At 45.0% G+C, this 26,750-nt stretch overlaps 1 protein-coding gene across 1 annotated transcript in view; it reads right to left on the reverse strand.

Moving 5' to 3' along the window:
- Positions 1-19,594, reverse strand: part of LOC311145307 (cytoplasmic dynein 1 heavy chain 1) — a 56,192-nt gene extending 36,598 nt beyond the window's left edge. Inside the window, exons 1-24 of the mRNA XM_084181541.1 lie at positions 19,255-19,594; positions 11,335-11,422; positions 10,715-10,888; positions 10,330-10,585; positions 9,856-10,042; positions 9,304-9,575; positions 8,525-8,752; positions 7,275-8,351; positions 6,930-7,109; positions 6,473-6,622; positions 6,206-6,352; positions 5,877-6,017; positions 5,414-5,590; positions 5,172-5,282; positions 4,861-4,980; positions 4,050-4,289; positions 3,734-3,889; positions 3,364-3,477; positions 3,104-3,214; positions 2,657-2,866; positions 2,297-2,443; positions 1,850-2,016; positions 1,524-1,697; positions 185-539 (exon numbers count right to left, since the gene is read on the reverse strand). Coding sequence (XP_084037667.1) covers positions 185-539; positions 1,524-1,697; positions 1,850-2,016; positions 2,297-2,443; positions 2,657-2,866; positions 3,104-3,214; positions 3,364-3,477; positions 3,734-3,889; positions 4,050-4,289; positions 4,861-4,980; positions 5,172-5,282; positions 5,414-5,590; positions 5,877-6,017; positions 6,206-6,352; positions 6,473-6,622; positions 6,930-7,109; positions 7,275-8,351; positions 8,525-8,752; positions 9,304-9,575; positions 9,856-10,042; positions 10,330-10,585; positions 10,715-10,888; positions 11,335-11,422; positions 19,255-19,507 — 5,235 coding nt within the window. The 5' untranslated portion in view covers positions 19,508-19,594. The remainder of the gene's footprint in view (positions 1-184; positions 540-1,523; positions 1,698-1,849; positions 2,017-2,296; positions 2,444-2,656; positions 2,867-3,103; positions 3,215-3,363; positions 3,478-3,733; positions 3,890-4,049; positions 4,290-4,860; positions 4,981-5,171; positions 5,283-5,413; positions 5,591-5,876; positions 6,018-6,205; positions 6,353-6,472; positions 6,623-6,929; positions 7,110-7,274; positions 8,352-8,524; positions 8,753-9,303; positions 9,576-9,855; positions 10,043-10,329; positions 10,586-10,714; positions 10,889-11,334; positions 11,423-19,254) is intronic.
- Positions 19,595-26,750: the final 7,156 nt, after the last annotated feature.

Genomic DNA, 26,750 nt, shown 5'->3' on the forward strand with positions numbered 1-26,750 from the left:
ATGTGATTGGTTGATGGAGTGGGTCGTGGCCAATTTCTGTTGTGTCATTGCCGACTCCATTTCTGACTCTACAACATGATCATTGCCGACTTCACATGATAATTAAAAATGGCATTTGGTAGGTGACCAAACAAACAAAATGAGAACCACTGGATGAACAATAGCCCACTGCGACGTTCCGTACCTGGTATCGGTCGATCCAGTCGATGTATTTATCGAGTTCGATGGAGTTGCCCTTGTTGAACGCGCCCACCTCAGTGACCGACTCGGCCAGCAGCTTGGCCAGCGTGACCCGCATCTCCTTCTCCACCAGGGTCAGCCAGTCGTTGATCTTGGGGTGCTCTAGGAGGTCCACGGGGGTCTTGTAGAAGATCTCCTCGCCCTCACGGGATGAGATGCCCAGCACCACCGTGTTTTCCTCGTTCAGCAGGATGCTGGAGACGCCGGCGAACATTTTCTTGAAGTGCTTCTGCAGCTTGGCCACGTTCTTGCTGTTCCCGATGATCTCCAGTAAGTCTTCATCACCAACGAAGTAGAACCTGGTAAACATAAATAAATACGTGTATCCTGAATGTGTTGACCATCAGTCACTCTAAAATGTTTCTACAGGACTAAGTTACCATACAGAGTAGAATCAGTCATCAGCAATTACTAATTTCATCAATGGGGGCTAACGTTAGCCAGTTAATGAGAAGCTGATCTCTGCTGGATGCTTTCACGTTTAGTTTGTCTGGGTTTGTTGCTATTAGCTAGCACAAGGACAAGCAGTAGTCAGAGACATGACACGAATTACCAACATAGGTGGATCCTTCATTTATTTTTGCATTACACAAACGTTTATGAAACAGTCAGCCCTCAAATGCTAGCTAGCTACTGTTAGCTTGCAAATCAGAGTTGAAACAAGCTTGCTAGCTAAAGTGAGAATTCAGGGATTTTAGCTAGCTAGCTACATCCTATCAAACCTGTCGTCTGGTGTGTTTGGTTAGCCTGCTAGCTAGTAGCCAATGTCATGGCAAGCAAGGTTAGGAATTAAGCTAGCTAGCCTGTTATGCTAGCGATGACGCTAACCGTTTAACTAGCTAGCAAGCTAAACATTTGGCTAGCTAGCATCGGGAGTATAGGGTAACTTCAGCTACAGCGTGGTGAGGGTGAATTAAATTATTTCTTCAACATCTTGCTAGCTGCACAGTCACATTGGCTAGCTAGCAACATCACATAATTTCTATATTCTCGAGGCAGTGGAAACGCAATTTGAGCTAGCCCACCAAGGCCAGACCACCCAGGGTTAACTTCAAATTGCGAAGCTTTAGATGATACGGCCGTCTTTTTTTCGAATTCAAACAAAGAGGTACACTACAACAGGACTTGCTCTTGGTTTGCACCATTTCTATTGAGAAAAGACCATACACCTTAGACCGGATATAGGATGTCCCGGATTTTCCCAAAAACTGATGTCCCGCCCCAGGAAATGAGAGACAGGCCTATGGCAGATGCCACTATTAGAGACATGGATAATGTCTTACCTGGGGAATGAGGACCTCTCCCTCTCCAGGTACTCTCCCAGGGCCTTCTGGATCTTGCCCAGCAGGTCGGCCAGCCTCTCCAGAGACCTCTGCACCCCCTGGATGTTCAGCACGTCCATCACCAGAGGAGACTTGGTCACCTTCTTCATCAGAGCCAGGAACTCTGTGCTGATGCTATATGGGAGAGAGAAAGAAAAGGTTGAGTAATGTTATCTTACCAATTGTAAAAAGGTTACCAAGAGCTTTACCAAGTCCTCTTTACCATAGACAAGGTTATTTGACCTATTCCCAATCTTAGGTGACAAGGGGGGAACTACGGATCTTACCTCGAGAACCTCTGGGTCTCCACAGGCAGCAGGTGTTTGATGTCAGCACTGCCAGTGAAGATGCCCTCCAGGTAGACCCAGCGGCGCTGGACGTCGATCCACACGTCAAACAGGGCCATGATCCGGTTCAGCTTGTCCTCCCAGCTCATAGCATCCTCCTCAAACACCTGATGGCACAGCAGGAACCATTAATATGCCTCACGGAGACTAGGACTATACCGTGTATACTTTGTGTTCTTATACTATCCTGCAAGAACCAGAGACGGAGTCAAGACGGGAACTCGAGATCCAGAACAAGACCAGTCCAGACCCCTTGAGATCCAGGCTTAACCTCTTAAGAAACCAGATCCCATCACAAGATCAAGACTGCATTTATGTGATGTAAAGACCACAAGATCAAGAGTACATCTCTGGTAAGAACCCATTTTAATTTAAACATCCACCTACCTTGTAGTAAGGCGACAGCTTCATGGCCGACACGCTGTTGATGTGCTCCTTGACCTTGTTGAAGAGGTCGTCCCAGCCGCGGATCAGACGGCACTTGTTCTGGTAGTTGATCAGGTCCAGCTCATAGGCATTCCAGACCTCACGGATCTGTCACGGAACAACGGAAAAAATAAGAAATCATCAGTATGGCCACTTACTGTCACACACGAATGAAAAAGACTTGATCGCCAATGGTCAAAAAGTGCACTAATATTGCACTTTCTCTAAGGACATGAATGACTACCCAGATATTAAAGCCGTTTTCCTTTTGTAATTGCGCTGCAGGGAACAAAGATTTGTGAAGTTGAATGTTGTGGTTACCTGTTTGAGGAACTCCTCCAGGGCCATCTCTCCCTGGGCCACCAGCAGCACGTCTCTCACCACCATCTCGTTCTTCTGCAGGTCCACGTCCCAGATCTGACCCAGGGTCAACTCCGACAGCACCCAGTTCACGTGTAGACGCTTCATCAGCTGCTTCCAGTGGCGGTCCTTCAGGGCCTCCGACTTCAGCTCGATCACCAGCATGTTGATCTGAGAGACGAGACAAGGACAGTTTACTGTTAGGACAGGAAACTTGGTCTGGGCATATTGTTGACGTGATCAGGATGTTATTCAACATTAACATGTACAGTCCTTGCCCTAGCTTTTCCCATCCAAGAGGAATGTCAACCAGACATGGTTCAATCCTTTGTCTCAAGTAACTACTTTTCAATCGCAATAATACAATGTCTAGTTTCGACTAGTACCGAGGGAGATATGGGGTCTTACCTTCATGTAACTCTTGAGAAGCCTCTGGACGTGCTCGTAGGATGCATACTGCCTCAGTCGAGCCGGGAAGTTCTTCAGCTCGTTCAGCAGGCCGTCTAAACTCTGACGCAGCTACAATCGGAAATACAGACACACGTTAGACTAAACAGACTTGGTCCAACAGACGGGCCAAAACAGACATGGTCCATGCACATTCCTAAAAAGACATGGTCCACATAGTGTCTTTGAACACAAAGACAAATTCATGAGTTAAATCTTACCTTGCGTGGTTGAACAGAGACCCAGGGCTGCTCCTTGGCCTGGTTGATCTGCTCCCACACCTTGGACAGCTCTGACCATACACCCTTCAGGTCCTGCAGCTCTTCCAGAGCCACCTACAGCACATAGAAATAAACTTTAGCACCACAGAGGAGCATCTGAGAACATCTTGCTGGGAAGTGACATGTTCGTATCGACAGATATGCCAAGACTCCAGGCACAAATTGGCAAGGATTTCAACGACGCGCCATATGCCGAGTAGCTTTTGCACTGACTAATGAACAGTCCAAATGCAGTAGCGGCTGGCTGCAGATACCATACAGTGCTGAAAAGTGAACACCTCTAGTGTAAAAAGACAACAGATAACCATACCTGAACTCTTTCTTCACTGCCGCTCAGCAGGCCGGTGTCGGTCAGCTCCAGGGCCTCTTTGGCGCGGGAACACTTATCCCTGTCGTCCTTCAGCCGGCCAAACTTCCCCTCATAGATGGTGAGAGACTGGAGGGCCTCCTCTGGACGCAGGCCCCCCTATGGAAAAACAGACCTAGGATCAGCCTATACCCTCCCCCAAAATCCCAAGCGCAAAACTCATACGAAAGATTTACGCAAAGATCAAATTAAACAAAATCATCCTATACATCACAATCTTTTCAACAAAAAAAAATATATTTAAATTATTTTCTCTTACAGCCACTGGTTTGGTCTTCTCCCAGTCGGCGAGGAGATCGATGGTGCGACCCTCCACGGCTTTGTCTTCCTGGACGATCTTCATCTGCAGGTTGGCCACCTGCTGCTGAATGGCCGTGTCCTTGCGCTTCATGATGTCACTGAAGGCGCCCCACTCGCCCTCGATGTTGTCGATGTACAGCCATGATGGCGGGAACTGGAAGCGCTGCTTCTCGAGAAGCCGCTGACCGTTGCGGAAAAGCTGTGAAGAAAGAAGTCAGGATTTAAAATCCATCCATCTTTTCAAATCAAATGCACTCATCACATACAGTTTACAGCAGGGTAAAACAGGCAGCGAAATACTTATGTGCTAGCTCCCTCAACAATGCAGTACATTAATCAATAATAACAATGAAAAAAAGAGTCAAGTAAAAAATAACATGTAGTAGAAGTAATAGAAGAGGTAGTAGCGGCAGGTAGCTTAGTGGTTAAGAGCGTTGTGCCAGTAACCGAAAGGTCGCTAGTTCTAATCCCCGAGCCGACTAGGTAAAAAAAAATCTGTCGATGTGCCCTTGAGCAAGGCACTTAACCCTAACTGCTCCTGTAAGTCGCTCTGGATAAGAGCGTCTGCTAAATGACTAAAATGTAAATGTAAAATGTAGTATGCATAGTAATAATGGACTGTATTTAAAAATAGAAAGTGGGTAGTGGAATCAATAGTACATCACAGAACAGAAGCGTTGACTGCGTGCGCGTGCGAGTTCTCACCCATGACAACGATTTGAGGTCACAGCTTGTGAGGATCCTATGAAAGCGGTTTTGACATTACTTACATCCACGTTCTTCTCAAACTGCTTGATCTTGCGTTTGAGCGTCTGGACGTAGGTGATGAAGGTCACAGCGTCCGAAGTGCTGGCGGTGTCCACGGAGTGCTGCTCCAGCTCTTGGCGGGACTGATGAAGACAGTGGAGTTGAGATCAGATAGAGACCAATGGTCTGCTCCAACGTCCACACTAACATGCCACTTAGAATGAAGCAATGTATCGGGCGTGCATTCTAAGTTTTATGCTAGTTATGACATTGGAACATATTGCCAGAGACTACAATGAAAGCAGTTTCTCTTGGCAGACAGGAGAGGGCTTACCTTGGAGATCTGGGAGTGGAAGTCCTGCATGTTGTTGCCCAGCATCTGGCCGAATCTGCTGAGAACCTCTTTGTGCCAGGAGTCATACTTCAGGTTCACCTTGGACTGGACCTGGAGTTAAACAAAGTAGATAACCAATCTGCATCACCACATTTCTAGGCATCAATACATCTCATGAGCGCACAACTGAACAGAACAGCAGAAGTTGCTCTATACTACTGCTGAATCGTCATTCTCTTTACCTTGCCATAGTCGATGACCACGGGCCCAAACTCCTTCTTGGTCTCGGCGTTGTCGAAGGTCCCCCTGGCTTTGCGGATCTGGACCAACAGGGCCTGCCACTTGGTCAAATCCTCCCCCAGGCGGTTGTAGATGTTCTCCGCCTGCATGTCCCACAGGCACTGGTACTGCAGCCACACCTATACACCAGACAGAGACACATGGGTAAGTGATAGAACCCGTAGCTGAAGTGAATCTCAAATCATCGTTACTTGCTTACTCGAGTTCAAAAGACATTGGAGGACAAGGTACAAGGGGAGGAACCAAGGACACAAGGAACCAAGGAAAGGCAATTGAGAAAGAGATCCAGTATCATTTATTGGTTCTTCAAATAGCTAGCTGGCTAAATCTGGCACATTTACAGAAATGTTAATTGATGTGCATTGTCCCTGTCAAATAAATAAGATTGATTGGGGTCAAGCGTACCTTGACGTACTGCTCCACCTCGTTGACGTTGTCCTTGACCGAGTTGTAAGCCTCCTCCAGGGCAGCCGGGCCGTCTGGCATTCTTGTCAGGGCGTTCCTGTAGAACTTCTCCTCCTCAGACAGCTCATAGTGGACGCCCACCTAGTGGCCAGGACAGCAATATCAATACATCAACTATAGCAACCTCACCAAAACACCCGTGTACTTGTACCCAGCATGCTAGAGAGGCTAGCTTGGTGATATCACTGAATTCAATACGAACTTGCTAAAGAAGCTAGCTTGGTGGTAGTAATGAAAACATAGAAAAGTGCCCTGCAGGGCCTCCAGACCTGGTATCTCTGGCTCTGGATCCTGGGCAGAGAGAGGATGACCATCTTCCAGGCAAACATCTCCTGGTAGAGCTTGTAGCGGCAGTCTTCGATGGGCGGGTTCAGGTAGATCACTTGGTTGGTGATCCTCAGCTCGTGCACAACGTTCTTTCACAAGTACAAAAAGCAAAATAAGTTTCATAAACTGCAATTTGTGCCTTTGGGGAAGACATTTTATTAGTTATATTCTTATCAATCAATCCTCCTACTGCAGTCTTGGACCCTTACCTTGATCTTGGGCTCCCCGCCAGGCTTGTGGCTGACTTGAGGAGCCTCTGTGTCCATGTCCACGTCAGCCTTGTCCTCCATCTGTCCCCGGAGGACCTGGGTCCAGGCCCTGAGCCCAGCCTGCAGACGCACCCCGAGGATCCTCTCAATCTACACACAGGGAAATTAAAAATATGAATTAATACAAAATTGATTCAATAAACCACTTAAAAAAAAAAAAGGACCAGTAGGAACAGTAAAGGTGCTGGTATTTTTGGCCCCTACTGGTTCTGTTCCAGGACAATTATCCGTCTCGAAGGACCATGAAAAAGAGTGCCAACTTGTAATTGGTGGACTCAAGTGCCGGTTTAAATAGGAACAATTGGCTCAGGAATGTCACCAGCTGGCCACAGGGTAAGAGCCTCGAGACACAACAGAGAAGGTATACAGGAGAGGGTTGTAAGGGTTTTGTACAGACCTCAATGTCCAGCTTGTTGACCCAGATGGGCAGGTTGGAGTAGGAGTGCAGGTTGAGGTCGTCCACGGCCTTCTGCACGCGGTTGAGGATCTCTGTGAAGGTCTTGTGTTCGTACATGCAGGTCTCGAGAGAGCGCACCTCAAGGTCGATCTTCTCCTCGATGAGCAGGAGGTCGTCCACCTGGAAAACAAAGGGATTGAGACACTCACACACAAATCTTATACATCCAGGGCGGAATGTGAACATAAGATCTTCAAGTGCGTAATGCAAGTCAACTGTCAACTGCGTGCTTAAAATTAAAATTGCGAGGTGAGGTCCAACATTATGGTTCTACAAAACACTGACCTTCTCCTGGAAGTTGAAGACGGTCTCGGCCAGGCGCTGGACGTAAGGGTCCAGTTTGTAGGACTCCCAGACCAGGGCAATGCCCTCGGTGACCAGGGCCTGCACCTCCTTCTTCAGGCCGGCCACCAGCAGTGAGATGGAGATGCGCTCCTCCACCTTCTCGCAGGTGCGCTCGTATGTGCGCACGCTCTCGATCAGGGAGATGGCGAATGGATAGAGCTGGTTAGCCTGGTGCGCCTTGTTGACGATGGCAAGCGGCACACGGAAGCTCAGCCACTTGAGGTTGCGCACCTCCTTAGACAGCGTGATGATCTCGGGCAGGAAGTTGACCTTGAGCTTCAGCATGTTTCCTGTGCGACCGCGGGCCCGGCTGGTCTCGATGGTGAAGATGCGGCCCGACACGCCCAGGTTGCGCTGCTGCACCTTGCGCGCCCAATCGTCGAAGATCTCCTGGGTGTTGAGCTTGGCGCGGAAGCTGTCGCCGTCCTGCTTCAGCTTGAGGCCCTCCACGTGGTTCTCCCAGCCTTTGCCCAGCACGTCTTCCACGCGCTTCATGTAGGCGGTCAGCTGCCGGTCGATCTGCTTGGCCCAGATGATGGAGCCCGACACAGGTGGCAGGTCGCGCACGTGGCTCATCTTGCACGACTGGCTCTGCGGGTACTGCACCTTGAACTTGTCGTGCAGCGACTCGATGTCGTCCTTGACGCGCTGGATGAGCTGCGTCTGGTACTCGCGGATGGCGCCGCGGATGTGGGGGCGCACGAACAGGGCGTTGAAGCGCGAGAAGATGCGGAACATCTCGTTGGCGTTCTTGGCCGTGCCCAGCTGGTCGCGGAGACGAGCGGTGATGCGGGTCTCCACACGGTCGATGCGCTCGTCGTAGCGCTTCATGGCCGCCTCCCAGGCCTCCATGCCCTCCTTGGACACGTCCAGGCCGTCCACCTCCTTCACGTTCTCGTAGGCCAGGTTCACCTCCTCGATGGCGTTGGCGTCTGCAGCGTCGAACAGCACCTCCGCCACCTTCATCTCGGCGGGCTCCACTGCCTCGCCTGGGGCGTGCTGGGGCACCGCAGACACCTTGACAAGGCATAGGGAGAAAAAGAAAACCCTTTCAGCAATGACCTAGAAATGAGCAAGGGAATCTCTTGACCAAAACTGCAAGTCATTGGGGGGGGGGACTTAAAAGTATGCTATAAACTTAATCTGGACCCATAACACCAACCCTCGGGGGCTCTAGCCATCGGTCTTACCTGAGGCCTGAGTACACGAACGATGACTGCTCTAAGCTGCTCGTGCTGCCTGCGGAAGCGCCTCATGTGGTCGAGGCGGGCCTGGAGCTTGCGGTGGGCTGGGCTCAGGCGCCACACCATCTTCAGGTTTTCTTCCCTCTTCCTCTTCACGATGTCTCTCAGCAGGACCTGCAGCTTCTCGTACTCGTCCTCCCAGGTCTGGAAGACCTCGAAGCACGCCACCATCACCTGCAATGGGATAGAAATGTGTATCGCTAAAATGTTACTATCAACTACACGTTATTAAGTCATGTGTCAATAAAACAAGAAGAGTATAGGAATGTATAGATGGGTTAGCTGACAACGTCACAAAAAACGATGTGTACGCATCCATGGGGCAGAACTCAGCGTGTTGTTGTGATTCTGGATGGCCAGATTGCTAGACAGAATGACAAGAAATTGCCATGTGGGGAATCGTAAGTGGCTCGTTTCATCTTGTTATTGATACCATGTCTTGTTTTGAAATGTTTGGACTAATTTCAGGTCAATGCTAATATGGCTAAAATTCGCTAGCTAACTAACCAACAACTGTAACGATGTATATGAGAGCCAACAAGTGGTCAGTGTGCGAATGTATTTATGTTTTCAATAAAAATTGGAGACAAAATATAGCTTCCATGTTGTCAACAATCTAAGCCAACCACGTCTGTGTTGCCCCATAGTTTCGCACGCCTCGGTTTTGTTGCTAAACAACCAACTCGTCTATGGAGTATTTGTAGCAGCTGCCACTGTAGACCCACCTTCTCAAACTCCTCATAGGCCACGTGCATGAGCTTCCTGGTGCCCAGCACTTTGAGGAGCTGGGAGCTGAGGTCTCGGGAGATGGCCTCCACCAGCCGCAGGGCCCGCTGGATGGGGTACTTGGTGTTACGGATCTTCCTCAGGTGGGTGAAGATGGCCACTAGCGCCTGGCGGATCTTATCCAGCTCAGTGGCCGACAGCAGGTCGTTCAGGGGGAAGTCCTTCATCAGGGGGTTGTAGTCGTTGACCGTCTCCACTGCCTGCTTCAGACCTGGGAAATAGATGGGGGGGAAACATATTCAAGTCATTAAGTCTAATAAAACTATTGCACGTTCTAAACATAGAATTAGGAATTAGAATACAATAGGATCGACATGGTTCTAAAGTGGTGATGTCATCCATAAAGTGGATAATGTATATTGACCGGAGGTTTGAGTGACGGGTCCTAAAAATAAAACAAATAAAAAATGGTTCCTTGTAATATCCAATCCATAAAGAGGTATTAGATCCGGTACAAACGTTTGGCGCTTGTTCCATCGAACACAACTCACCGGTGTCAGTGTCAAAGCTGACGGTGGCGTGGAAGCGCTTGCCGTGCTTCAGGATGTCCAGGGTGAGCAGCACCTCGGGGCTCTCCCTCTTCTCCTGGATGCGGTTCAGGGCGCGCTCCAGGTTCAGCCAGAAACTGATCTCCTGCAGGGCCGTCCCAGAGGCCGGGTCACGGTCCAGCTTGGTCACCTGACAGGAAGAGGAGAGTATTCAAAACAACCACTCAAACTAGCCAGAGGACACACAAAAAAACACAGTAAGAGATGCCAAATGCAACCAACAAGCCAAGGTCATGTTCAGTCGGTGGGAAACGTTTCAAAATGGAGTGAAGCGGGGGAGGTACTAACTTAACGTGTTAAATATTAACACCTTTATTTTATTTTATTTTTTTGCAAAACGTTTTGCTTGGGTATGGCCTACTACCTAACACTACCTGTCACCCAATTTCTCAGGCAAGTCATTATTTCGACCCACACCTTCTGGATTTCCCGGATCCAACGGTTGACCCCCGACTGCAGCTGGTTGAGGAAGGTGGGGTCCTCCACCTTGTCGCCGAAGTCGGTGACCTTGGGCTTCTCACCGCGCTCGTAGCACGCCTTGGCGATGTTGAGGATGATGGGGTGGATGATAAGGCTGATCTCGGGGATCTCGATGTTCTGCTGCAGGTGTAGCAGGCCCATCTCCAACTCGGCAATCTTCTTCTCCACAGAGGGAGCCATCTTGTCACCATCCCTGGACCAGGACAAAATGGAGGCATTATTAACCCACTGGGTATAAACGAGATGAGCAAAATATATATATATGAAAACAAATAACAGTTTTACAAAACTATCATGATAGTCAACTTAGTTCCTGGTTTACCTGTCTGCCTTGCCAGACTCACGGATGTAGGACTTGAAGAAAGGAGCAACGGCATTGCTGATGAAAGAGTGCAGGGTCTCGTAGGGAGAATCCTCGCTCAGAGTCAACACGCGCACCTGGGTCGATATGGGCTTGTCAGCGTCAATCACCGCAGTCCTCTTGATGAAAGCCAGACTGAAAAACAAAGTTGGAAAATGTCATAATCCTCATATGAATAAATAGGGATTTAGGATAGTTGATGTAGTATTATTAAATGTTGGGAACTGTTCCACCCCAGTTTGATACACAGAAAGGTAACAAGAAGGGCAGGCCTATCTAACTGGGAAAAGAATCAGTCTAACTATCCCTTGGACTGTCTTAAAATGGAAATCATATGCCATCACAATCTCAAAATGGATATCACGTGATGATCTTGCGGTCAAGGATGACTCAGGGCTTAAAACAGACTCAGCGACATGACCACGAGTGGCAGGGTGAACCAAATATATCGCAGACTGCAAGACGACGCGCACAGAGCGCACGCTTCTGGAGGGGAGACGAGCTTCTCACTTCACGCTCTTTGTTGTTGCGGAAGTCTGCCTGATACTTCCATTTGCTTCCTGTATCATAAAAGTTCTTGCCTGTTGGACTTGAGCCCATAGTGGATGTCAATGTTGATGTTGTAAGCGATGCACTCCTTCTCTTCCTCTCCTTCATCCCCAACATCCTCTGAGGAAAGAAAAAAGAAGAATGCCAGTCAGTGAAAGCACATTAGCAAAGGAAAAAAGGGTGTATGGATGGAAGCTACATTACCTAAAGCACAAGATTTGGCAACACAAAGAGCTAGCTAGCTAAGTAAAGTTCATAGTCAACGCCCGACATTGGGAAACTGCCACACTGCTAATTTATAATGCATGGAATGGGCATTGCTAATCTAGCTAGCTACTCTGGCGTGATACAGTCAAACTGGCTAGATAGCTACGTGTGCAGCCAAATGTGAGTTTCAGCACAAACACTGCTAGCTAGCCGCAGCCTCTCACAACACAAACTGTAGCTGATAAACAAAATTGTCTCGCTAAGAAAGTTAGCTATGTTGAATCTAAACCCGGCCAATTCAAGTAACGCATCGGCTGTGCATTGCAGTGAGTGTACACATGCTAGCTAGCTAGCTAGCTAGATGAAAACACGAGACCGAAGACACGTCGCTGTGTGAGTATCCAGAACAAATTCCAGTCCTTACACCTCATGATGCATTAATTCAGTACACCCCGTCAATGCAGTGTTCTTCATCCCATTTAATCTACATTTGCGCTGACCAACAGTGTCAATTTACTTGGGGTCCCCATGGAGAGGTTGGAGAACTACTACACTACTGTGCTGTCCAAACTTGTGAAACAGATGTCTATGATTGGTTCAGATTTGGTCCAAACATGGTCTGTCCGGACCAAATCTGAACTAAACAGACGTCTATGATTGGTTCAGATTTGGTCCGGACCAGAACAAAAATTCAACGTCCGTAGGATAGTATCCCTAAAAACACGCCGCTTCGACATAGCAACATGTTGGAGAACATACGCAACAGGTTGGAGAACATACGCAGCAGGTTAAGAGAACATACGCAGCAGGTTAAGAGAATTAACGCTGCAGGTTTAGAGAATTAACGCTGCAGGTTTAGAGAATTAACGCTGCAGGTTTAGAGAATTAACGCTGCAGGTCTAGAGAATTAACGCTGCAGGTCTAGAGAATTAACGCTGCAGGTCTAGAGAAGTAACGCTGCAGGTCTAGAGAAGTAACGCAGCAGGTCAAGAGAACATACGCAGCAGGTCAAGAGAACATACGCAGCAGGTCAAGAGAACATACGCAGCAGGTCAAGAGAACTAACGCAGCAGGTTCAGAGAATTAACGCAGCAGGTTCAGAGAATTAACGCAGCAGGTTCAGAGAATTAACGCAGCAGGTTCAGAGAATTAACGCTGCAGGTTAAGAGAATTAACGCTGCAGGTTAAGAGAATTAACGCTGCAGGTTAAGAGAATTAACGCTGCAGGTTTAGAGAATTAACGCTGCAGGTTTAGAGAATTAACGCTGCAGGTTAAGAGAATTAACGCTGCAGGTTAAGAGAATTAACGCTGCAGGTTTAGAGAATTAACGCTGCAGGTTTAGAGAATTAACGCTGCAGGTTTAGAGAATTAACGCTGCAGGTTTAGAGAATTAACGCTGCAGGTTTAGAGAATTAACGCTGCAGGTTTAGAGAATCAACGCTGCAGGTTTAGAGAATCAACGCTGCAGGTTTAGAGAATCAACGCTGCAGGTTTAGAGAATTAACGCTGCAGGTTTAGAGAATTAACGCTGCAGGTTTAGAGAATTAACGCTGCAGGTTTAGAGAATTAACGCTGCAGGTTAAGATAATTAGGTTAAGGTTAGAAAAAGGGTTAGGGTTAGCAAAAATGCTCTCCGAACCTGCCACGAAAAGTAACTTGTATCAAATTGGCGTGTTTTTAGGGAGTCCCTTCTGTGGACGTTGAAATCAAGGACGGTACTGACCGCACCCACTTTTTATTTATTTATAATAATATGCCATTTAGCAGACGCTTTTATCCAAAGCGACTTACAGTCATGTGTGCATACATTTTTACGTATTTATTATTATTATTTATTTTTTAAAGATGTCGGCATAGGTCACCTTAGTGGGAAGTAGCCATCAACAAGTAAGAAACTGGAGGAGAGTGTGGGGGGGACTCCCCCTGAGAGAGAACGTTCAATGAGCGCGTCATTAGAGCACTGTCGATACTGATGGGATCGAAAGAGAGGCAGCGCTACTCTCGGATCAGCGTTCTCCAATCAAATCTTACCTTAGCATTAGATACTGACGACGGATCAGTCCCTAAAAAGGTAATTATCACCTATGGCTGCAAATATTGAGGAGGCTTATTCTAATGCTAAGGCTATGCACTAAATCGAATATTTGGCACATCATTGTGCACGTTGTTCTTTCTGAAGTTATCAGCGGTCCAGAGAAACAGATGAACATCTTGATTCTAGGTTTAGTGGAGATCTGTGTACAAAGTGACGTGGAAGGGAATAAAAGCATCTAACGAGTGGTCTGAGGCAGTCGGTAAATAGCAAGTGTTTTCAAGTGCAACTTTAGTAACAATGGTTTTGGGAAACAGCGCTGATATTTAACGATGCGCCTACGAAGGTTCTAACAATTAACTTAGCCTTAAGATGCTTTTAGGAAACTGGGCCCTGGACAAAATTGAAGCGCAAATTACATTTTTGAAAGGCATTTTGCATGTGGAAATGTTGTATAATACCCTTCCGGCGAAAAAAAAACATGTGGGGAAAAACTGTTTCAAGTGAGAAGTAGGAATTGGTCTGAAGCCTAAAAAGGAAATTCCCATGAGCACCACAATGCCTACTCCACCCATGCTCTACCAAGGTTTTCCAGCACACAGCTTTGACCTACTGCAGTAGCTGTTGGTCTATTGTTCTTCAAGCCATGTGTATGCAGGTTGCTTAGGATTCAAACCTCAAAAATAGCCTAATTAATACTCTTTAGATGAATAATGGACTTTACAGTGCCCTGCTATTAAAATAATGTATACATCATTATGCTGTATGTATTTTTTTGATATAGGCCTATTGTAAATGTGTATTATTGTAGCGTCACCATCTTTATTGCAAAAAGAAATACAAATACACACTAAGCTACATTTTTCATTTGACAATGAACTGCCGATTGATCAGCACAGCTATTGATAAAATAGGACCATGTTTGCAAAACAAGTGTTTCTGAGCTTACGTCAATATTACACAGGTACAGAAATTACAGAAATCGGAAATGAAGACACTTAGAGGTCTATAGAGCCTGACTGTGTCCAACACCTGCTGTTATTTTGGGCACCTACTGACCAAAAATATATAATGTTATGAAATAAAAACAATTCTCAATGACATGTATGCTAAAGGTTTATGGAAATACAGGCAGGCACCACATTACTACAAGACAAAACAGCTCGCTCAATTAAGCGTGATAGTCTTGTAAGTATAAAAAGCAAAGCTTTCTTTCATATAATAAATAAAAAAGCTTCAAACGGTAGTGGAATGGGATTAGTGTGGTGTGTCAAGAATCCAATACTTTACCTTGTATGAGGTACAAATAACATTGTGGGAGCGCCTCCTCTAAGAATATGAATTGGGCTGTTTGATTACTAAGCAACCGGCATACTAGGGCTGTCCGACAAAAAAAATATATTGGTCAACCGAGAGTCGTCTGCTCTTTCGACCAATCGATTGGTCAAAATGTGTATTTTTCCATGTATAGACAAACCCTATGGTGTTTGAATAAAATCGGCTATACGCACTGAGCTTGTCTGATGCTTTAACACACACTGTTTGATTAAATAAGTAAGACAAATGATTCAAGAGGGAGCCCGACGGCCACGCTGTGTAAAATAAAATTAAAATGACAGCGACTGCCTGTGTGATATTGTCTCGCTCTCCTCTATGCTGCAGCAAACAGGCATCACAGCAAAGTGTTTATCCCGCTGTCCATGCTGAAGCTGTAACGTAATTACAGCCACTTAGTTTCTTACTTTCTCTGACTGAAAAGGAAAAACATTCCCTATTCCCTCAACCCTTGCTCTCTTCTTTTGTGAAACATATGCATCGCATGCACGTGACCAAATAGGCTCTAGGTCCTATCATAAATCACTTCAATAACTTGGTTATAACAAACTCTGAACACGACAGCAAAATGGATGCGGAGGACATGAAAAAGAAACTCGAAAACGGGGGTTGCTCAGGAGGTTAAGGGGAAGTCAGATGTGTGGAAGACATTTGACTTATGCTGCGTTTAGACGAGGGACGCAAAAACCGTCATACCAGGACAAGATAGCTAAAGAAAGACGGCAAACGCACACCAGCACGACGGTATGCGTTGCGATGGGGATTTTAGTAAACAAACAGTGCAAATCAACATCCGGTAGAAAACAACGCTACGGCAGACGGCAAAAGTTAAAATATTTGAACTCTGGCGGCAAATCACGTCTACCGTGGCAGCTGACGGCATTCACCACCAGCCTCAACGGCATCTACCGTCGTGCTCTCACTGAAAACAATGATATCCGGTTTGCCGTTTATTGTCTACCTCGTGCCATGTAAACGCAGCATTACATGGTAATGTGAAATTGTGTAAACTACTGGAGAAAAGGAGGGTATAGGAGTAAGTGCTGCGTGAGCATTATGTGTGCCAAACAGGCGCAAATCAGACAGGTGTCTTGTGCAGCATGAACAAAAGAATGTGTGACTGATTGACTAAAGAAATCTCGGTCGACCACCAGCCTATCCACCAAACAATCGACCAGTCGATTGTTGGGGTCAACCCTAATCTGTACACAATTCCTGGAAGCTGAAAATGTCCCAATTCTTCCATGGCCTGCATACTCACCAGACACGTCAACCATTGAGCATGTTTGGGATGCTCTGGATCGACGTGTACGACAGTGTTCCAGTTCCCGCCAATCTCCAGCAACTTCGAACAGCCACTGAAGAGGAGTGGGACAACATTCCACAGGCTACAATCAACAGCCTGATCAACCCTATGTGAAGGAGATGTGTCGCTCAATTTCGAGTCTCATAGCTAAAGGGCCTGAATACTTATGTAAATAAAGTATGTTTTAAAATGAGCAAATTGTTTATTTATTTTTAAACTGTTTTTGCTTTGTCATTATGGGGTATTGTGTGTAGATCGATGAGGAAAAAATGTAATTTAATCAATTTTAACGTAACAAAATTTGGAAAAAGGGAAGGGGTCTGAATACTTTCCGAATGCACTGTATGTATTCACAGTCATGTGACATGCATAGATTAGAGCCTAATGAATTTATTTAAATTGACTGATTTCCTTATATGAACTGTAACTCAGTAAAAGCTATGACATTGTTGCATGTTGCGTATATTTGTGTTCAGTGTAGTTTATAAGTTTAACTTGTCAAAGTAACGTTTAGCCTACCGCAACTTTTATTGACAGTAGCCTATAGTCCTAGTCGGTATTAGATAGAACGTCGCGGCCCCGCCCACCTGTGGGGAAAACAACCTGTGGTTATCTAGGTTACCCCATTGGCTCACAGCAAAAGCAACATTTTTCAAACAAAATGTTCTTGTCTGCTTTGTTTCAGTTAACAAAACTACATTTAAGAAAAGTACAGCATGTCTAAAGATTAGTTTTTTCTAAGTAGTGAGAATGCTCGGGAGCAGACAGCGTTGAAAAGTAATGAAAATCTATTTTCATGACGGTGCTAGCAGCCACGTGAGTGAGTGCTAGCTACCGACCGGAACATTAAGCTAGCCAAGAACAACACAAACGGACTATACAGCTACAAGTAGTGAATGGCGTTACAAACAGACTATACTAAACAAGTTAAATGTCTTACCTGTGGTGAAATGTTTTCCACACACATAGCTACATGTGGCCTACTTGGACACCGGGTGACCACAACTCCTACTCTAACACACCTAATAGCCTGAAGCCACAGCACAGGGCTCTTCTTGCAAGCTCTTTTTCCTTACATTTACATTTTAGTCATTTAGCAGACGCTCTTATCCAGAGCGACTTACAGTTAGTGAATACATATTTTTTTTATACTGGCCCCCCGTGGGAATCGAACCCACAACCCTGGCGTTGCAAACGCCATGCTCTATCAACTGAGCTACATCCCTGCCGGCCATTCCCTCCCCTACCCTGGACGACGCTGGGCCAATTGTGTGCCGCCCTTTTTATAATCCTTACGTGGGAGTATTGTGAACCATAGGTTTATATATTTTTTGACGTGGTTACATGTACATTGAACACAGCAGCTTTTCGGCATGCTTTGTTATTTCTGTATAACAAAAAAAAAATCAACAAACATTTGACAATTGGGGTCAATGGGAAATAATGTCGTCCGTCCCCCCCCCCCCCATTTGTGGGCGTGGTTGAGGGGAATTCCTTCTGATGATGTGACATCGACTTGGAGTATGTGTAGGCCTATAGCCTATTATTTGCCGTTTGGTTTGCAAGGAGGGATTTTCCAACGGCACAATTTATTTTGCATACACTTTGGTAAAGTAAAGCAGAAACGTGTAAGGTTTGTTTAAACTTCCAATTAGATTAGTCCATCTTGCAACTGTTTGTTCTCTCTCATTATTACCATGTTTTTATTTAGGCTATTCGCAAACATCTGAGATGGAACTCCATTAGGCCTATTTATTTTATTTTATTATTTTTAGTCATTTAGCAGACGCTCTTATCCAGAGCGACTTACAGTTAGTGAGTGCATACATTTTTTTATACTGGCCCCCCGTGGGAAACGAACCCACAACCCTGGCGTTGCAAGCGCCATGCTCTACCAACTGAGCTACACGGGCCTGTAGATTCATTTGATGGTTGATCATGAAAGAGTGGGCTATGCCTAGGCCAACAAGTCACATTCAAATCGAATGGCGATTAAGGAGAAAAAGGGAAATTAATATTTAAAAACAATATGCCAGTGTCCGCTGCAAAAGGCCCACGATCATCCGACATTGGAGAGAAGCGGTAAAAAACGTTAGGCCCTATCTGACATTTTGTGCTGCTTTGGTGCTCTCCACTCTTTTTATAATCTACATTGTTCTCTTGCATTATGTTAATAGTCTAACTACCACATATGTTGTGGTCTGCCAGACTTCAGAGGTGCAGTCAATTTCAAATATGATAAAAAATCGTTTATGACATCACGATGTCGTCACCATCGACGATGGCTGTCAAACATCGTCGATAGATGACGCAACAGTAAAATCGCCCAACCCTATTGCGGGCATGACAGTGCATTCAGAGATGACTCAAATATTTTGTGCTCCCCTCCCTGAAAGATGAGGTCACTGCTGCTAGAGATAAACATCTGCATTGCAGCATTCATATAATGTGCACTTTGTCTGTGCATTCCAATCAAGCCTACAGAAATAAATCAAAAGTCCATCACTCGAATGGAGACATTTCTACTTATCACTGTAGCCAGCTAACCATATGATCAGCACAAATAACTACCTAATTTCCTTAAGTAAGTGTGCCACGCCTAGCAGATAAAATAAATATGGCCGTGCAAGTGTGACCGAGGGGATATTTCTATTTGGCACAGTGGTCTAGGACTAACTGTTCCGGTAGACAGGAGCCTGATATTCACATGATCCTATTGTTGAGGGCAAAACACTAGAACCATTCATGGAACCACATCCACTGTAAACGTTATCTGATTTGGCAGTCAAGACTGCCTTGTATTTTTTATAAGATTGTACCTCTTATGACAAACTTTAACTTAGTTACGTAAACGTTTGGGAGAGGAATCCTCTGACGGATGCTGCAGCAGCATAGGTACATTTCATTTGACAGACAAGCTAACGTTAGCTGGCTAGCTAGATGTAGCCTACGAAGATGCAGTCTGCTAGCTAGCAATAAAAAAAAACATTTAAAAAAGCAATTAGCTAGCAATTTCTTGAAAACTTACTAGCTAGTTAGTTAACTAGTTACAGTACTTGAATCAGACTGACCTTTGAGAGTGCTTCTCTCGACCAGAATGGTGTGAATTTGGGGGTCTGAGAGAAACTTCCTCATCTGCTCTATGGAGCTTTTCTCTTCTAGGGCGGTTTCCAAGGAGGCCGGAGCATCGCCGCCATCTTCCAGGAGCAAAGGGACAAGTTTACGAATATGCTTCTGCAGCACGGCGGCATCAGCAACCGTTTGCACGGCTGTAGACACCTCCATGGTGCCGGAGCTATCGTCGCCCCCGCCGCCGTCGGACATTTTCCGAAATAACGACCAACAATCAGTCGTAGACTAAACAGTGAACAAAGAAATGTCTCGTCCAAGCACATCAACGGGTAATGTGTCAATGCTGCGGTAGATTCGCAACCCCTTCAGACGTATTCATGCAGTGCATGTTGGTATTTGTAGTACCAGAGGACGAATTTGACGCGTTAAGTCAATAGCTATGTCCCAGAAAACTACTACGCTACCCACAATGCAATTTAGACCGGTCTCAACTTTTGTCTGAAAGGGGGAAATGGGAGTTGGCTGATAAACGCACATATTGTTTTACTGCCTGAAAACTAATAGTAGTCTAAACTACAGTATTGTTTTTGACTAAAATATGTGGCTTCTATAGACATACAGTGGCTACAGTATATTTGGAACAAGAAGTAAATCAATTTCGCGATAATGCATTTGTCTCTGTGATAAAACAATCTTTCAACAAATGCGGGTTCAGAAAGAGCGTTTACTAGCCAATTGTACCATGAGGGGGCGGTATTGCTATTCAAGGAAGTGTCTGGCACGGAAAACACTTCAACTCTTTTAGACAGGTTTATATTTATCTAGGCACCTACTAAATCAAATGTCCTTTCTCTTACCGTCTATTAATATATTCTGATGTGAAAAAACTGAAATCCATGTCGTTTTATGACATATTACAAATTTAGAACGGACCAGCTTGATATTATAACCTATCACAGTATGTCTACATTTTAGTCATCCAGAGCGACTTACAGTTAGTGAATACAATTTTTTTTATACTGGCCCCCCGTGGGAATCGAACCCACAACTCTGGCGTTGCAAACGCCATGCTCTATCAACTGAGCTACATCCCTGCTGGCCATTCCCTCCCCTACCCTGGACGACGCTGGGCCAATTGTGCGCCGCACATGAGTCTCCCGGTCGCGGCCGGCTGCGACAGAGCCTGGATTCGAACCAGGATCGCTAGTGGCACAGTTAGCACTGCCTTAGACCACTGCGCCACTCAGGAGTCAACTAATTAACCTTTTGTCTAGCTGACACCAGTTCAGTGAGGATTATGACAGTGCAGTAACCATAGGCATTGACGGTCAATGAAGTGGAGAGGTGTGCGGATGGATTTTAAAGTCACATGACCAACGTCAACGAATCAAACTTCTATGGACGAAAACAGAGAGGTGTGGGCTACTTTTGTCACACAGAGCGAGCAGAGGCATTGAGGGAGCGAACAGAGTTTTCAGAAGGACGGGGGCTCCGACTCCTCGGCGAAAAATGCCGAATAAAGGGAAAAAAGATAAGGTGAGTAAGCTAGATGTACAGATATTATTGAATAACAAAACTGTTAGGATTCACACGTGAAATAGCCTAATTAGTTATTGAATGAGTCTCTCTTTGTCTCGCTCTTTCTCTCAATTCAATTCAATTCTATTCAAAGGGCTTTATTGGCATGGGAAGCATATGTTTACATTGCCAAAGCAAGTTAAATAGATAATAAACAAAAGTGAAATAAACAATCAAAAATTAACTGTAGAGACATTTCAAATGTCATGTTATGGCTATATACAATGTTGTAACGATGTGCAAATAGTTAAAGTACAAAAGGGAAAATAAATCAACATAAATATGGGTTGTATTTACAATGGTGTTTGTTCTTCACTGATTGCCCTTATCTTGTGGCAACATGTCACAAATCTTGCTACTGTGATGGCACACTGTGGTATTTCACCCAATAGATATGGGAGTTTATCAAAATTGGATTTGTCTTTGAATTCTTTGTGGGTCTGTGTAATCTGAAGGAAATATGTGTCTCTAATATGGTCATACATTTGGCAGGAGGTTAGAAAGTGCAGCTCAGTTTCCACCTCATTTTGTGAACAGAGCCTGGCGACCAGCTTGCTTAGGGGACTCTTCTCCAGGTTAATCTCTCTGTAGGTGATGGCTTTGTTATGGAAAGTTTGGGAATCGCTTCCTTTTAGGTGGTTGTAGAATTTAATGGCTATTTTCTGGATTTTGATAATTAGCGGGTATCTGCCTAATTCTGCTCTGCTTGCATTATTTGGTGTTTTACGTTGTACACTGGGGATGTTTTTTGCAGAATTCTGCATGCAGAGTCTCAATTTGGTGTTTGTCCCATTTTGGGAATTCTTGGTTGGTGAGCAGACCCCAGACCTCACAACCATAAAGGGCAATGTGTTCTATAACTGATTCAAGTATTTTTAGCCAGATCCTAATTGGGATGTTGAATTCTATGTTCTTTTTGATGGCGTAGAAGGCCCTTCTTGCCTTGTCTCTCAGATCGTTCACCTCCCCTCTCTCTCTCTCTCTCTCTCTCTCTCTCTCTCTGTCTGTCTGTCTGCTCCGGTCCTATCTATCTATCTATCTATCTATCTATCTATCTATCTATCTATCTATCTATCTATCTATCTATCTATCTATCTATCTATCTAATCTATCTGGGCCTACTGTCACTCACACACTTTTTCTGTCTTATGTAGGAATCTTCCAAGTCTGTGAAATCAAGCAAATCTGGATGCAAAAATGGTCATTCCAACTCTGACCATGAGGTAGGAAGCAATCCAAGCTGTATTTTCTTAGTTTTGCCACCATACTTCAAAGCAATCTAAAAAAGTTGGAAAGTACTGATGAATACTGATGAACACTGATACTAATTAACCTTTTGATTTGAAAACAGATTTGGACCCATCTTTGTTTTGATCTATTCTGTTCTGTTCTATTCTATCCACACCCCTCTAGTACGTATCGAGCAAGGTGAAATTCAATTCACTTTTTCACTCGTGTGAAAGAAACTGAATGGATTCTTCTGAAATAGGCAGCGGAGGGTGTCTTCTTGGAAGCTGTACAAGTACTCAATGAGCCAAGGAATATATTACTTTATCTGGGGTTAATTGGGGTTAGTGGAAAGAACAAACAAGCCTAATGAGAGATGTCAGGAATTCTCTTTCACCTTTTAGAGCCTTTTTCTAGCTTCAGACTTCTGGCTCTATAAAAACACTGTCAGGTTGTTTCCCCAAATGGCACCCTATTCCATATTTAGTGCACTAGAGCCCATAAGGCTCTGACCAAAAGTAGTGCACTAAATAGGGAAAAGGTGCCATTTGGGACGAAGCCTCAGGGTTCTTCTGACTGACCCAGGCATGCAGAGTTCCTAGAAAACCTACTAATCAATATTAGGGTTATGCATTGTAAGTGTTTTTTAATACACTGTCAGTGTGCAATGATCGACTGTTGGATATTGACTAGAACTAGACAGTCATGTCTGTCTGTCTACAGTCTATCCGCTGTGATCCTACATTACGCTACTGTAGCATTTATTTACACTTATATCTGCTGAAACAGGGAAGTCCCTTTACCAAGAGGCACTTGTGCTGTAGAATTACCACACCAGTTACTTGTTTATCTGTAGTCACAATTAAGTGATAAGATATTGATGACACACAGTTGTCACTGTTAAACAAATATTATTGTGCATCATATAGCATTTATTGCATAGTAATACTGATTTGTATCTGAGGTGTGTTTTGTGGTTATCACTACCTGCAAAAATACGCCCAGGATATTGCAGAGGGTGAGATGAGAACAACTCTGTCCACCTTCATAATTTACACTTCCAGACATATCTGTTAAACCTTGAGATAATCAACTTTAAGTTGATGTTTTTTGGATTATGATAAGGTAAGAAGCAGTACTAAGCCATTTTAGGTGTTTCTAAGCTCTGACGAAGGCCTTGAGGCCGATACGTAAAGCTTAATAAAGAGCAGTGATACTATCAGGAGCAGTGTGCAGGTTTCTTATTTTTTATCATATTATTCAACTGTTACCATGGCACCTGCAACAAAGATAGCTCAGATGTGCCAGTGCCTTTTAAAATGTTTAAGCAGTGTCTGTCAAAAAACCCTGAAGAAACCCAACTAGTGTTATATGTTGCTCCTTTACATTTCTTGAAAACATCTCTTCAGTCATGATGGCTGATGTGTTATACTTCAGGAGTAGGGCCATCGCCACCCCACCAGGCTTTAAAGCTGCGTTCAACATTCACCTAATCACATTTTCAATGGAGATTGTTTGGAAACAGATGCTCTCATTTAACAAAGGAGCAATATGAGGTAGGGTTTCCAGATTACCCTGTCAATGTTAACGAGACAGAAGACAGACAGGCAGAAAACACAGACAGACAGACAGACAGACAGACTGACTGCATGATGCCACTATCACTGCCTGTACTGCTCTATCAGTTATCTGTCTCTGTGGGACTCCATTACACACCCTGTGTCAACAGAGACAGTACACACACACACACACACACATACAGCGCCTCTGATCAGGTTCCCTCCCAGGGAAACATCTGATCTGATTTGGAAGAGGAACATGACCCTTAACCACAACTCCACATCATCACTGACTCCTCCCTGTGGAAACAATTTGGGTAATTGTGATCCCTGGCTTCCTTGGGCAGGAAACTGCTGGCCAGTAACGGGAACCCTCGCTTTGCGACTCTTGTTTCCACAGGGTTCCAATAAGAAGAGCGCGCAGCCGCCCACCACCCAGCTGCTGAGGGTGAAACCTGCTGTCAAGAGGGAGCGGAGGCTGAGTGCTTCTGTCTTCCCCATCAGCACCAATAGGAAGCTGCTGACGCTGCCTGCTATTAAAGGTACACTTGAGATGCACATATACAGTACATGTGACAGTCAGACTGGGTGGTTCAAACTCAGGTCTCCGAGAACAAGACTATGTTAGCCCACTGAGCTAAAGCCTAGGTATTAGCTTAGGGAGCCAATGTAAGTCTTCAGGTCTCAGGCAAGGTTACTTATCACAAGAGTGTGGTTCCAAACATACACTCTCTCTCACTTCCAATATGGCCTCAAATATCCTCTTAAATATTCACTGTTCTCAGTTTATCATTGTACAGCTCAGTTCAACATGTCACAAGGACTCACACATTCTGTGTTTACCGGTAATCACATGCATGACATTAGCATAACACCGTTAGTTCTGGCCTATTAGGATCAGGGGAGGTTATATTAACAATTCATAGGCTCCTAGGATTCTCATAACCAGATTTTTAACCTTCAGGACTTAGCATGCTACATTATTTAGACCATAGCGGATGGCAGTTCATGTCCATCTCCAATGCTAATCATCTGCACTAAACTATATCTCAAGTCTTATGTTGAAGAAACAGATAGTCCCTGGAGAGGGACTGCACATCATGTCTAGGGTAACAGGGATGCAGATGGAGTCCTGAGACAAAGCTAGGTCATTAGTGGGATTGGTGCCACTATGGAATCGGCACGGTTCAATTAAGAGTGCTGATCTACGATCATATGCCGCCCTGTCTATATAATGTTATTCATTATGATCTAAAAGGCAAAACTGACACTAATCTCAGCACTCCTACTCAGAGAGTCTTTCTGAATATGGGCCCTGGTCCCCGTATCCACACAGTGTCTCAGAGTAGGAGCTCTGATCTAGGATCAGTTTAGCCTTTTGAATATGATTATGTGGACAGATCCTAGATCTGAAACCCTACTCGGAGATGCTTTCGGAATACGGCCCTGTACCGCTTCTTGGAAAGAATAAACCTGAGAAATGGACTCTCCGTAAATCTAGATAAACGTCCTTTGTTTCCACTGTTTTGTTTCCCTTTATTGGTTTAAAATGTTAAATCGTTAATGTATAGATTGTTATGAGGGATAGCTGTGTAATTTTCACACCATAGTAATATATTCGAGGGAGCAGAGTGACATGATGCACCATTCGGTATCCTGCCCAGCAACAGTGATTGAAATCACTGGCTGAGTGATAGCATTTTATACAGATACTTGGCAGTTGTTGTTTGGTCTTACCTGCGGGATGCTCCTGATGAGATATAGGGGGTTGAGGTTTACAGCTTTACATTAATTATTCATGACTCGTTTGTTTACTCAGAGCATTACAGACAAAATCTGTGGGCTAAGTGGCTTCCAGAAAAGTAGCCTATAGCGTGCTCCCCACTGGGCAAAAACTGGTTGAATCAACGTTGTTTCCACGTCATTTCAATAAAAAAAAGTATATGTGATGATGTTGAATCAACGTGGCAAACTGATCGGATTCGCAAAAAGTCATCAACGTAAGGGAATTTTGTCTTTTTTTATGTCTGAGCCCAGTGGGTCTCTTCTTCTTACCTGCACGATAAATTGATCGATTGGTTGACTGACTGATTGATTGACAGCAAAGAAGAACAAACAGGGGTATTGCTTTTCTATAGAGGAATTATGTTGATCATACACGATCAACCAGGCACGTTCAAAGCTTAAACAGTGTTGTAACAGTGCTTGGTTCTGTGCCAGTATCCATACACTAGCATACTAATTAGAATGCAGTGTATTGGCATTGCATTCCAAGTTGTTGCCGATGCTAGTATGGATATCAGAACACAACATGTTTTGTCCCCCCAGACCACAAACACAACCCTCCTTCCTACTGCTTCAAGTTTGTTTTGATCACGCGGACTGGGATATGTTCCAGGTAGCCTCTGAGAATAACACGGTGACTGAGTTGATCAGGAAGTGTATAGGGGATGTTGTTCCCACTGTGACTATTAAAACCTACCCAAACCAGAAACCGTGGATAGATGGCAGCATTCGCACAAAACTGAAAGAGCGAACCACCACATTTAACCATGGCAAGGTGACTGGGAATGTTGTCGAATACAAACAGTGTAGTTATTCCCTCCGTAAGGCAATCAAACAGGCAGAACGTCAGTACAGAGACGAAGTGGAGTCGCAATTCAACGGCTCAGACACGAGACGTATGTGGCAGGGTCTACAGACAATCACAGATTACAAAGGGAAAACCAGCCACGTCGCCGACACCGACGTCTCGCTTCCAGACAAGCTAAACACCTTCTTCGCCCGCTTTGAGGATAACACAGTGCCACCGACAAAGCCCGCTCCCAAGGACTGTGAGCTCTCATTCTCCGTGGCCGACCTGAGTAAGACATTTAAGCGTGTTAACCCTCGTAAGGCTGCCGGACCAGACGGCATTCCTAGCCTCGCTCTTACGGACATATTCAATCTCTCCCTATCCCAGTCTGCTGTCCCCACTTGCTTCAAGATGTCCACTATTGTTCCTGTACCCAAGAAAGCAAATGTAACTGAACTAAATGACTATCGCCCCTTAGCACTCCCTTCTGTCATCATGAAGTGCTTTGAGAGGCTAGTTAAGGATCATATCACCTCTACCTTACCTGACACCCTAG

The sequence above is a fragment of the Coregonus lavaretus genome, assembly GCF_964263955.1.
Source record: "Coregonus lavaretus genome assembly, chromosome: 18".
Lineage (NCBI taxonomy): Eukaryota > Metazoa > Chordata > Actinopteri > Salmoniformes > Salmonidae > Coregonus > Coregonus lavaretus.